The sequence below is a fragment of the Pavona decussata genome, unplaced genomic scaffold, assembly GCF_977016875.1.
Source record: "Pavona decussata unplaced genomic scaffold, jaPavDecu1.1 SCAFFOLD_642, whole genome shotgun sequence".
NCBI classification, from domain to species: domain Eukaryota; kingdom Metazoa; phylum Cnidaria; class Anthozoa; order Scleractinia; family Agariciidae; genus Pavona; species Pavona decussata.
The window spans coordinates 121,735-133,513 of NW_028145874.1; the positions used below are offsets into that span (position 1 = coordinate 121,735).

Below are 11,779 nucleotides of genomic sequence, written 5' to 3' on the forward strand. Positions count from 1 at the left end.
ACAGAAAAAAATTGTTGGCGATCAACAAATCCAAAAACCTACTAATCAGTAATGCATCAATATCACTTAAGAAACGGAGGCAGAACCAAAAGTGTTTTATTGCAATCGAGCAGGTGGAAGAAGTGTCCGTTGAAATATGCGTGGAAAAGCTGAAAGGAATTGTAGACATAATAATAAAAACAAATATTATAACTTATTTCCTTGACAGAATCCCCAAGATTTAATCCATTCTGTACAGACAATGTAATACTGAGGACAGTATATAATCAAAATAAGAAAACCATAGTGGTTATTAACGGCGATCTAGTTAAGGAATCATTAAAACGCTTTTGAAAATACAAGTCGTTTGAAATTGAGGGCTTAAATACTTGAATTCTGGTGCTTATTAGGGCAATAACATCTACTAGTTTGTGTTAACTATGACAAGGAGCGGATAATTCTATCCAGTGGATAAATCGCTATCCAGGGGATAAAATGTACTCCAACCAAAACATTTTATTCCCTGGAGAGCGACTTATCCGCCGGATAGAGTTGTCTGCTGTTTGAACAACTAAAGCTCGTTCATACGTTCGCTTTCCTTCGCAGCTTGTAGATCTGGAGACATTCTTACTGGATCAAGTGGATTCTTTGCGAGTCCAAACTTTCCGAACAACTTCCCTCAATACAGCAGATGTATCTGGAATATCACAGTTCCTAGTGGCTACATCATCAAGCTGACTTTCCACCGTTTTGATTTGGGTGGATATCCATACACTGCTCGTGTCACCATCACAAATGTAGCTTCAGATGATAACAGACAGCCATTTCAGCTGTATGGTCAGTCTGTTCCTTCTCCAGTGTACTCTGTGGGGAATTCAATTCAAGTGATATTTTCTACATTAACTGAGCAACACTCAGGGTTTAATGCCTCTTACACGGCCATTACTTATGAGTCAGGTAAACCTTTTTCAATGTAGTCACTTGTCTTCATCATATTATTGTTATATGACTTGTCGCAACGTATTGTTACTATATAGAAATGGGGAGGACTTCAAAATATAATGCCAAAATAATTTTTCAAAGCATTATAGACATCGTCAAAAATTTACAGTAAATGTTATTCACTGTGTACCTACTGGCATGGATTGTAAATAGCATTGAGTGTTAGTGGCTGCCTGAAGAGTAAAGGAGGAATTAATGTAGTCGAAAATCTGTAAAATAAATTAATGTAATTTGTTAGTTTGTCTGACAGGTTTGTTTAAATATTCCTCTTTTCTAAGAAACCCTGACTGTGATTTTCAATAGTATGATGGCAAAGCTTAGAGAAGGTGAAAATCCTAAAAACTGGTCCAAGGGTACTTCCTCCTGCAAGTTATGTATGTATTTAACGCTTGCGTTGTATGGGTTTCTTTCTTTCTTTATTATGTCATCAGTAAGTGTACATGAAATTCATAAATACATTAAATTTATAAATACAGAGAAATGCAACTTATTTAACTAAATACACTGGACCGCGGGTAGCGAAAGCTAGTCGAGGCGGGCAGAGTAAGACAAGAAGAAGATATTAATAAGGGAGTAAAATATACTTAGAGAATAAAGTGATTACTTTATGAAATAAACAAATGAATCAATTAATAAATAAATAAATAAATAAATAAATAAATAAATAAATAAATAAATAAATAAATAAATAAATACATATATATGTATATGATATACACTGGCGGTTTATGGTTATAAGTAATCAATATTGCAACAGTTTAGAGATCAGGGTAGACACGTCAACATAGGTATCCTCAAATGACAGAACTTTAACCGCATTAATGTTAAAGTGCTTATGAAGCGAAAATTGTCTTTAGGTAGATATAAAATTTACCCTTTCAAACACAGGATTTCAAAGTTTGAGATTGCTGGGGTAAAAATTGCTGATTTTGTGAGCGCTCAAAGTTGGGCTATATTGCCTTCAAAAATGGTATTCGAATCGCGCGGCCAAAATGCCAGGTGACAATAACCGCTGACGTCACGTTGGTGCCAAGAATTGCAATTCATCATGGCGGAAGAGAAGAAAGACAAGCGACAGCGAGGGCGATATTGCGTTGCTGGCGTCCGTAACAAAGAGAGTTGCCAGAATCGATCGTTCACAGAATCGCTAGACATGCTTTTCTCTTTCTACAATCCTATTCGGCGGCAAGAACGGAATGAAAGTAAACAAACCTTTTGGCACTAACGTGACGTCACAACTTGAAATTCAGCATAAAACTCGACCCAGTCCTCTGACCATTTTTGAAAGCGAAATAGCCCAACTTTGAGCGTTTGTAAAATCTACAAGTTTTACCCCAGTACACTAAAACTTCGGAATCGTACATGTTAAAGTGCAAATTTTATAACTACACAAAAGCAATTTTCGCTTCATAGGCACTTTAAGAGGGATTTTTTGTCAATTAATCGCCAAAAAAAATGACCCGTCGTTTTCTTTCCGTCAAATTTCTCGAATACTGTACATAATAATTTTTGATCGTAGCCTCCGAAAGGTATTTCGTAGGCAAATGTTTTAACCTTGGAAACCGATTAAAGAAAAGTACGAAAAAATTTAATTAATACTCATTTAGTCCAACTAAGGCCTGTTTTTGACGAAAATAGATCACGCCAACTTTAGAGTCTGTTGGTTAAGAATTTACATGAAATTCATATCCAGTTGTTTTCTTTTTTCAACCAGTTTGCCCAAATATGACAACCCTGAATGAGACATCAGGAGTCATCACCAGTCCCTTCTATCCCAGATATTACCCAGACTACCAGGAATGCCGCTGGCAAATCATAGCAGGTAAAGGAAACCGGGTCGTGATGATCATCGAAGACATGGGCATTCAACGTTGCGGACAAACATGCACTTGTGATTATCTTAAAGTTCAAAATGGCCTCTTTTTCTGATGGTTTTAATGATGGAAGAACATGTGGTTACCGTAGATCAGTAAGATATCACTCCAGGTCTAAGAGCCTGACGGTGCTGTTTGTGTCTGATGGTAGTCACAGCAAGTATTATCGTGGATTTAAGGCAACTTATATTCAAGCAAACGACACTGCCACAATCTCTGGTGAGTAGAAAAAAAGGTGGGGAAGAGCAAAATTCTTATTGCTGTGACAAGTTGCAAAGCATTAATCAAGGACTATTTTCCCGTAAATTATTATGAGCGCATTAGCAGTTGTTGTATACAGCTGTTTCGACAAAGGTTGTCCACAAAAAAGCGTAAAAGCGTACGCGGCTTTGTGGTCCGCATCATTAAAAATCCAACTTAGTTACGGAGAGCTCGAGAATGGCGAGTGTTAAGTTTCAGGATAGTTGCTTTAAAATAAAATAATAAAAAGACACGCCGTACATTTTTCTGATTTTTTTCTGATGCACAGCAAGAGATGGAAACACGGCTTTAACAATACAATCGTGATTCAAATTTACCAAATGTTCTCGAAATAGATATGGCTACAAGATTTAGTTACTTTGTATAAAGGAATTGAACATAAGTCCCTTTCTTTAAAAAGAAGGGTCTAACAGGTATTTTTTGTTTGTTGTCATCGTCTTTATTTTGCTCTTTTTTTCTCGTAATTATATTGCAGTTTCCTTGCAGTGTCAAGCATAATAATTAGAAAACCATATTTGCAGTGTACAAACGGGAAGAAAATTGTCACACAGAAAGCATAGAAACTAAAGATCAAGGAATAAATACAGAAATAAGAAAAAAAATTGTTGGCGATCAACAAAATCTAAAAACCTACTAATGCATCAAATATGACACAAGAAACCGAGGCAGAACCAAAAGCAGTTTACTGCAAACGAGCACGTGGTACAAATGTTCGTTGAAATATGCGTGGAAAAGCCGAACAAAATTGAAGACAAAATAATAAAAAAAATATATTATAAGTTATTTCGTTGACAGAATTTAATTCCTTCTCTACAAACACTGTAACACCGATGAGACCATATAATCAAAATAAGAAAACCATAGTGGCTATGAACGGCAATGTAGTTAAGGAATCATTAAAAGGCTTTTGAAAATACAAGTCGTCTGGAACTGAGGGCTTAAATGCCTGAATTCTGGTGCTTATTAAGGCAATAACATCTACTAGTTTGTGCTTACTACGACAAGGAGCGAATACTACATCCAGTGGATAAATCGCAATCCGGCAGATAAAATGAACTCTAACCAATACATTTATTCCCTGGAGAGCGACTTATCCACTGGATAGAGTTATCCCGGCGCTCTTTGAACAAATAAAGCTCGTTCATACGTTCGCTTTTCTTCGCAGCTTGTAGATCTGGAGACATTCTTACTGGATCAAGTGGATTCTTTGCGAGTCCAAACTTTCCAAACAACTTCCCTCAATACAGCAGATGTATCTGGAATATCACAGTTCCTAGTGGCTACATCATCAAACTGACTTTCCACCATTTTGAATTGGATCGATCTCCATACACTGCTCGTGTCACCATCACAAATGTAGCTTCAGATGATAACAGACAGCCATTTCAGCTGTATGGTCAGTCTGTTCCTTCTCCAGTGTACTCTGTGGGGAATTCAATTCAAGTGATATTCTCTACATTTACTGAGCAGTTCTCAGGGTTGAATGCCTCTTACACGGCCATTACTTATGACTCAGGTAAACCTTGTCCCATACAGTCACTTGTCTTCATCATATTATACATGTTTGACTCGTTGCAACGTATTGTTAGTACATAGAAATGGGGAGGACTTAAATGCCGAAAGAATTTTTCAAAGCATTATAGACATCATCAAAAACACACAATAAATGTTATTCAGTGTGTACCCACTGCCATGGATTGTAAATAGCATTGAGTGTTACTGGCTGCCCTGAAGAACACAGAAGAAATCAACTATATAATTCAACCCTCGGGTTGCGATTTATAGTTTTAATAAAGCATCTACCTTTCCAAAATCTGCAACATGGAAATCAAATGGTAAGTGTGCCTTGTCTGTTCACAATATTAGATCAGGCCAAAAGTTGCATGACCCGAGTACACTTGAGGGAGTGTTGTTGAAATACACACGAAATTCACGTCTAGTTTTTGTTTTGTTTTTTCATCCAGTATGCCCAAATATGACAACCCTGAATAAGACATCAGGAGTCATCACCAGTCCTTTCTACCCCAGAAATTACCCAGACTACCAGGAATGCCGCTGGCAAATCACAGCAAGTAAAGGAAACCACGTCGTTATGATTATCGAATACATGTACATTCAACGTTGCGGACAAACGTGCACTTGCGATTATCTTAAAGTTCAAAATGGCCTCTCTTCCGATGGTTACAATGATGGAAGAACATGTGGTTACCGTGGATCAGTAAGATATTACTCGATGTCTGAGAGCCTGACGGTGCTGTTTGTGTCTGATGGTAGTCAAAGCAAGTGGTATCGTGGATTTAAGGCAACTTATATTCAAGCAAACCATACTTCCTCAATCCCTGGTGAGTAGAAAAAAATAGATAAATAAAAATAAGGAAGGGGAGAGCAAAATTCTGATTGCTTTGAAAACTTGCAATGAATAAAAAAACCAACATTTCCTCGCAAATTATTCTGAGGGCATTAGCAGTCCTTGTATATTAGCGTTAAAATATATGGAAAATTAATGTAGCGCAGTTAAACGTAAGATGTTAGTAAAATCTAAGACGAAGTAGAAGCTAGTCAGGATGCAAACTAACTTTTGGCGATTGCGTTGTTCATTTACTGATGAGGCAACTGAACAATGAGATCGTAGGTAAACGGTTGTCGCTTTTACCCTTTCGTATTAGTCCTGCTACATTAAATTAACTTACATTAAAAATGACTGCGTTACTGGTATAATGAAGTTCATCTTTTCTTTACGATATGTTTCTCTCCTCTTCAGTGACGGCAGATCTAGAATCACTCACAAGATGTTATTGACCAGACAAACTTGAAATAATTCCCTGCCATTTTCCGTTCTATCGGCACTGCAAAAGGCTATCGTCAGTTTCATTCTTGTTCCTATAAATCTATGGACTAGTAAACAAAATGCTAACTTCTTCCATTTAGTAACACATGGAAAAGTGTACCTTTATGTTTCGTTAGTAACAAAAATGGAAAAAAATCGAAAATATGTTTTAAATCTTTTATAAGTTAGATATGACACTATTCAAAATTTGCTGCACTTTTTGTTGGGGATTATGTGCCGAGAAAACTGACAGAAGGTTAAAACGTAAGACAGATTATTGAGTAAAAAGGCTGCATAACCTACAGGAAAGTTAATCAATAATTTTGATATAATATACTAAATTATCAAAAGGAAGAGAACAAGCAACAACTACAGTGTATCAAAATAGAATTTTCTTAAAATGCTTTCAAAAAGATTTATAAAGACACACTTTAAGATAGTGGTTAAAAATAAATGAATTTGAAGAACGAGAGCTTTCCTTAAAATCACAAGCAGCTCTCCTAACTTTAGGCGAGAAGTATGAAGTTTGTGTTCCCTATCATTAACAAACAAACAGAGTTATGGGGAGCTAGAGAATGGCGAGTGTTGCTGAGTGTTAAGTTTCAGGAAAGTTGCTTTAAAATAAAATAATTAAAAGACACACCATACATTTTTTCTGATGTTTTCTGATGTACAGCAAGAGAATGGAACTAACTACTTTTAACAATACAATCGTGGCTCAAATTTATCAAACCTAACGCTTAGTTTCTTTGTAGAGAAGAATTGAAAATAAGACTCCTCTTTGAAAAGAAGGGTGTTACTGGTATTTTTTTGTTTGTTTTTCCCCCGCCTTTTTTTGCTTTTTTTGTCTCGTAATTATACCTTATTCGTGGCGCGCATGGCAGTTCCTGTGTAGTGTCCAGCATAACAATTAGAAGAAAATTCTCACACAGAAATCTGAGAAACTAAAAATCAAGAAATACAGAAAAAAATTGTTGGCGATCAACAAATCCAAAAACCTACTAATCAGTAATGCATCAATATCACTTAAGAAACGGAGGCAGAACCAAAAGTGTTTTATTGCAATCGAGCAGGTGGAAGAAGTGTCCGTTGAAATATGCGTGGAAAAGCTGAAAGGAATTGTAGACATAATAATAAAAACAAATATTATAACTTATTTCCTTGACAGAATCCCCAAGATTTAATCCATTCTGTACAGACAATGTAATACTGAGGACAGTATATAATCAAAATAAGAAAACCATAGTGGTTATTAACGGCGATCTAGTTAAGGAATCATTAAAACGCTTTTGAAAATACAAGTCGTTTGAAATTGAGGGCTTAAATACTTGAATTCTGGTGCTTATTAGGGCAATAACATCTACTAGTTTGTGTTAACTATGACAAGGAGCGGATAATTCTATCCAGTGGATAAATCGCTATCCAGGGGATAAAATGTACTCCAACCAAAACATTTTATTCCCTGGAGAGCGACTTATCCGCCGGATAGAGTTGTCTGCTGTTTGAACAACTAAAGCTCGTTCATACGTTCGCTTTCCTTCGCAGCTTGTAGATCTGGAGACATTCTTACTGGATCAAGTGGATTCTTTGCGAGTCCAAACTTTCCGAACAACTTCCCTCAATACAGCAGATGTATCTGGAATATCACAGTTCCTAGTGGCTACATCATCAAGCTGACTTTCCACCGTTTTGATTTGGGTGGATATCCATACACTGCTCGTGTCACCATCACAAATGTAGCTTCAGATGATAACAGACAGCCATTTCAGCTGTATGGTCAGTCTGTTCCTTCTCCAGTGTACTCTGTGGGGAATTCAATTCAAGTGATATTTTCTACATTAACTGAGCAACACTCAGGGTTTAATGCCTCTTACACGGCCATTACTTATGAGTCAGGTAAACCTTTTTCAATGTAGTCACTTGTCTTCATCATATTATTGTTATATGACTTGTCGCAACGTATTGTTACTATATAGAAATGGGGAGGACTTCAAAATATAATGCCAAAATAATTTTTCAAAGCATTATAGACATCGTCAAACATTTACAGTAAATGTTATTCACTGTGTACCTACTGGCATGGATTGTAAATAGCATTGAGTGTTAGTGGCTGTCTGAAGAGTAAAGGAGGAATTAATGTAGTCGAAAATCTGTAAAATAAATTGATGTAATTTGTTAGTTTGTCTGACAGGTTTGTTTAAATATTCCTCTTTTCTAAGAAACCCTGACTGTGATTTTCAATAGTATGATGGCAAAGCTTAGAGAAGGTGAAAATCCTAAAAACTGGTCCAAGGGTACTTCCTCCTGCAAGTTATGTATGTATTTAACGCTTGCGTTGTATGGGTTTCTTTCTTTCTTTATTATGTCATCAGTAAGTGTACATGAAATTCATAAATACATTAAATTTATAAATACAGAGAAATGAAATGGACCGCGGGTAGCGAAAGCTAGTCGAGGCGGGCAGAGTAAGACAAGAAGAAGATATTAATAAGGGAGTAGAATATACTTAGAGAATAAAGTGATTACTTTATGAAATAAACAAATGAATAAAAAAATAAATAAATAAATAAATAAATAAATAAATAAATAAATAAATAAATAAATAAAGACATATATATGTATATGATATACACTGGCGGTTTATGGTTATAAGTAATCAATATTGCAACAGTTTAGAGATCAGGGTAGACACGTCAACATAGGTATCCTCAAATGACAGAACCTTAAGTAGCGCTTCGTGTAGTTTTTTCTTAAAGTTAACCGCATTAATGTTAAAGTGCCTATGAAGCGAAAATTGTCTTTAGGTAGATATAAAATTTACCCTTTCAAACACAGGATTTCAAAGTTTGAGATTGCTGGGGTAAAAATTGCTGATTTTGTGAGCGCTCAAAGTTGGGCTATATTGCCTTCAAAAATGGTATTCGAATCGCGCGGCCAAAATGCCAGGTGACAATAACCGCTGACGTCACGTTGGTGCCAAGAATTGCAATTCATCATGGCGGAAGAGAAGAAAGATAAGCGACAGCGAGGGCGATATTGCGTTGCTGGCGTCCATAACAAAGAGAGTTGCCAGAATCGATCGTTCACAGAATCGCTAGACATGCTTTTCTCTTTCTACAATCCTATTCGGCGGCAAGAACGGAATGAAAGTAAACAAACTTTTGGCACTAACGTGACGTCACAACTTGAAATTCAGCATAAAACTCGACCCAGTCCTCTGACCATTTTTGAAAGCAAAATAGCCCAACTTTGAGCGTTTGTAAAATCTACAAGTTTTACCCCAGTACACTAAAACTTCGGAATCGTACATGTTAAAGTGCAAATTTTATAACTACACAAAAGCAATTTTCGCTTCATAGGCACTTTAAGAGGGATTTTTTGTCAATTAATCGCCAAAAAAAATGACCCGTCGTTTTCTTTCCGTCAAATTTCTCGAATACTGTACATAATAATTTTTGATCGTAGCCTCCGAAAGGTATTTCGTAGGCAAATGTTTTAACCTTGGAAACCGATTAAAGAAAAGTACGAAAAAATTTAATTAATACTCATTTAGTCCAACTAAGGCCTGTTTTTGACGAAAATAGATCACACCAACTTTAGAGTCTGTTGGTTAAGAATTTACATGAAATTCATATCCAGTTGTTTTCTTTTTTCAACCAGTTTGCCCAAATATGACAACCCTGAATGAGACATCAGGAGTCATCACCAGTCCCTTCTATCCCAGATATTACCCAGACTACCAGGAATGCCGCTGGCAAATCATAGCAGGTAAAGGAAACCGGGTCGTGATGATGATCGAAGACATGGGCATTCAACGTTGCGGACAAAAATGCACTTGTGATTATCTTAAAGTTCAAAATGGCCTCTTTTCTGATGGTCACAATGATGGAAGAACATGTGGTTACCGTAGATCAGTAAGATATCACTCGAAGTCTAAGAGCCTGACGGTGCTGTTTGTGTCTGATGGTAGTCACAGCAAGTATTATCGTGGATTTAAGGCAATTTATATTTAAGCAAACGACACTGCCACAATCTCTGGTGAGTAGAAAAAAAGGTGGGGAAGAGCAAAATTCTTATTTGCTGTGACAAGTTGCGAAGCATTAATCAAGGACTATTTTCCCGTAAATTATTATGAGCGCATTAGCAGTTGTTGTATACAGCTGTTTCGACAAAGGTTGTCCACAAAAAAGCGTAAAAGCGTACGCGGCTTTGTGGTCCGCATCATTAAAAATCCAACTTAGTTACGGAGAGCTCGAGAATGGCGAGTGTTAAGTTTCAGGATAGTTGCTTTAAAATAAAATAATAAAAAGACACGCCATACATTTTTCTGATTTTTTTCTGATGCACAGCAAGAGATGGAAACACGGCTTTAACAATACAATCGTGATTCAAATTTACCAAATGTTCTCGAAATAGATATGGCTACAAGATTTAGTTACTTTGTATAAAGGAATTGAACATAAGTCCCTTTCTTTAAAAAGAAGGGTCTAACTGGTATTTTTTGTTTGTTTTCATCGTCTTTATTTTGCTCTCTTTTTCTCGTAATTATATTGCAGTTTCCTTGCAGTGTCCAGCATAATAATTAGAAAACCATATTTGCAGTGTACAAACGGGAAGAAAATTGTTACACAGAAAGCTGAGAAACTAAAGATCAAGGAATAAATACAGAAATAAGAAAAAACAAATAGTTGGCGATCAACAAAATCTAAAAACCTACAAAGACATCAAATATGACACAAGAAACCGAGGCAGAACCAAAAGCAGTTTACTGCAAACGAGCACGTGGTACAAATGTTCGTTGAAATATGCGTGGAAAAGCCGAAAGAAATTGAAGACAAAATAATAAAAAAAATATATTATAAGTTATTTCGTTGACAGAATTTAATTCCTTCTCTACAAACACTGTAACACCGAGGAGACCATATAATCAAAATAAGAAAACCATAGTGGCTATGAACGGCAATGTAGTTAAGGAATCATTAAAAGGCTTTTGAAAATACAAGTCGTCTGGAACTGAGGGCTTAAATGCCTGAATTCTGGTGCTTATTAAGGCAATAACATCTACTAGTTTGTGCTTACTACGACAAGGAGCGAATACTACATCCAGTGGATAAATCGCAATCCGGCAGATAAAATGAACTCTAACAAATACATTTATTCCCTGGAGAGCGACTTATCCACTGGATAGAGTTATCCCGGCGCTCTTTGAACAAATAAAGCTCGTTCATACGTTCGCTTTTCTTCGCAGCTTGTAGATCTGGAGACATTCTTACAGGATCAAGTGGATTCTTTGCGAGTCCAAACTTTCCAAACAACTTCCCTCAATACAGCAGATGTATCTGGAATATCACAGTTCCTAGTGGCTACATCATCAAACTGACTTTCCACCGTTTTGAATTGGATCGATCTCCATACACTGCTCGTGTCACCATCACAAATGTAGCTTCAGATGATAACAGACAGCCATTTCAGCTGTATGGTCAGTCTGTTCCTTCTCCAGTGTACTCTGTGGGGAATTCAATTCAAGTGATATTCTCTACATTTACTGAGCAGTTCTCAGGGTTGAATGCCTCTTACACGGCCATTACTTATGACTCAGGTAAACCTTGTCCCATACAGTCACTTGTCTTCATCATATTATACATGTTTGACTCGTTGCAACGTATTGTTAGTACATAGAAATGGGGAGGACTTAAATGCCGAAAGAATTTTTCAAAGCATTATAGACATCATCAAAAATTTACAATAAATGTTATTCAGTGTGTACCCACTGCCATGGATTGTAAATAGCATTGAGTGTTACTGGCTGCCCTGAAGAACACAGAAGAAATCAACT

At 36.5% G+C, this 11,779-nt stretch overlaps 1 protein-coding gene across 8 annotated transcripts in view; it reads left to right on the plus strand.

Moving 5' to 3' along the window:
• The window catches only part of LOC146449105 (cubilin-like), a 132,777-nt gene extending 121,446 nt beyond the window's left edge, over positions 1–11,331 (plus strand). For 7 of the 8 annotated variants that reach the window (XM_085102014.1, XM_085102016.1, XM_085102019.1 and 4 more), the window contains 5 exons: positions 4,282–4,632; positions 5,081–5,458; positions 7,489–7,839; positions 9,604–9,981; positions 11,192–11,331. In XM_085102014.1, coding sequence (XP_084958140.1) covers positions 4,282–4,632; positions 5,081–5,458; positions 7,489–7,839; positions 9,604–9,956 — 1,433 coding nt within the window. In that variant the 3' untranslated portion in view covers positions 9,957–9,981; positions 11,192–11,331. The remainder of the gene's footprint in view (positions 1–4,281; positions 4,633–5,080; positions 5,459–7,488; positions 7,840–9,603; positions 9,982–11,191) is intronic. The other variant, XM_085102015.1, reaches the window with a different exon arrangement.
• The last annotated feature ends 448 nt before the right edge of the window (positions 11,332–11,779 follow it).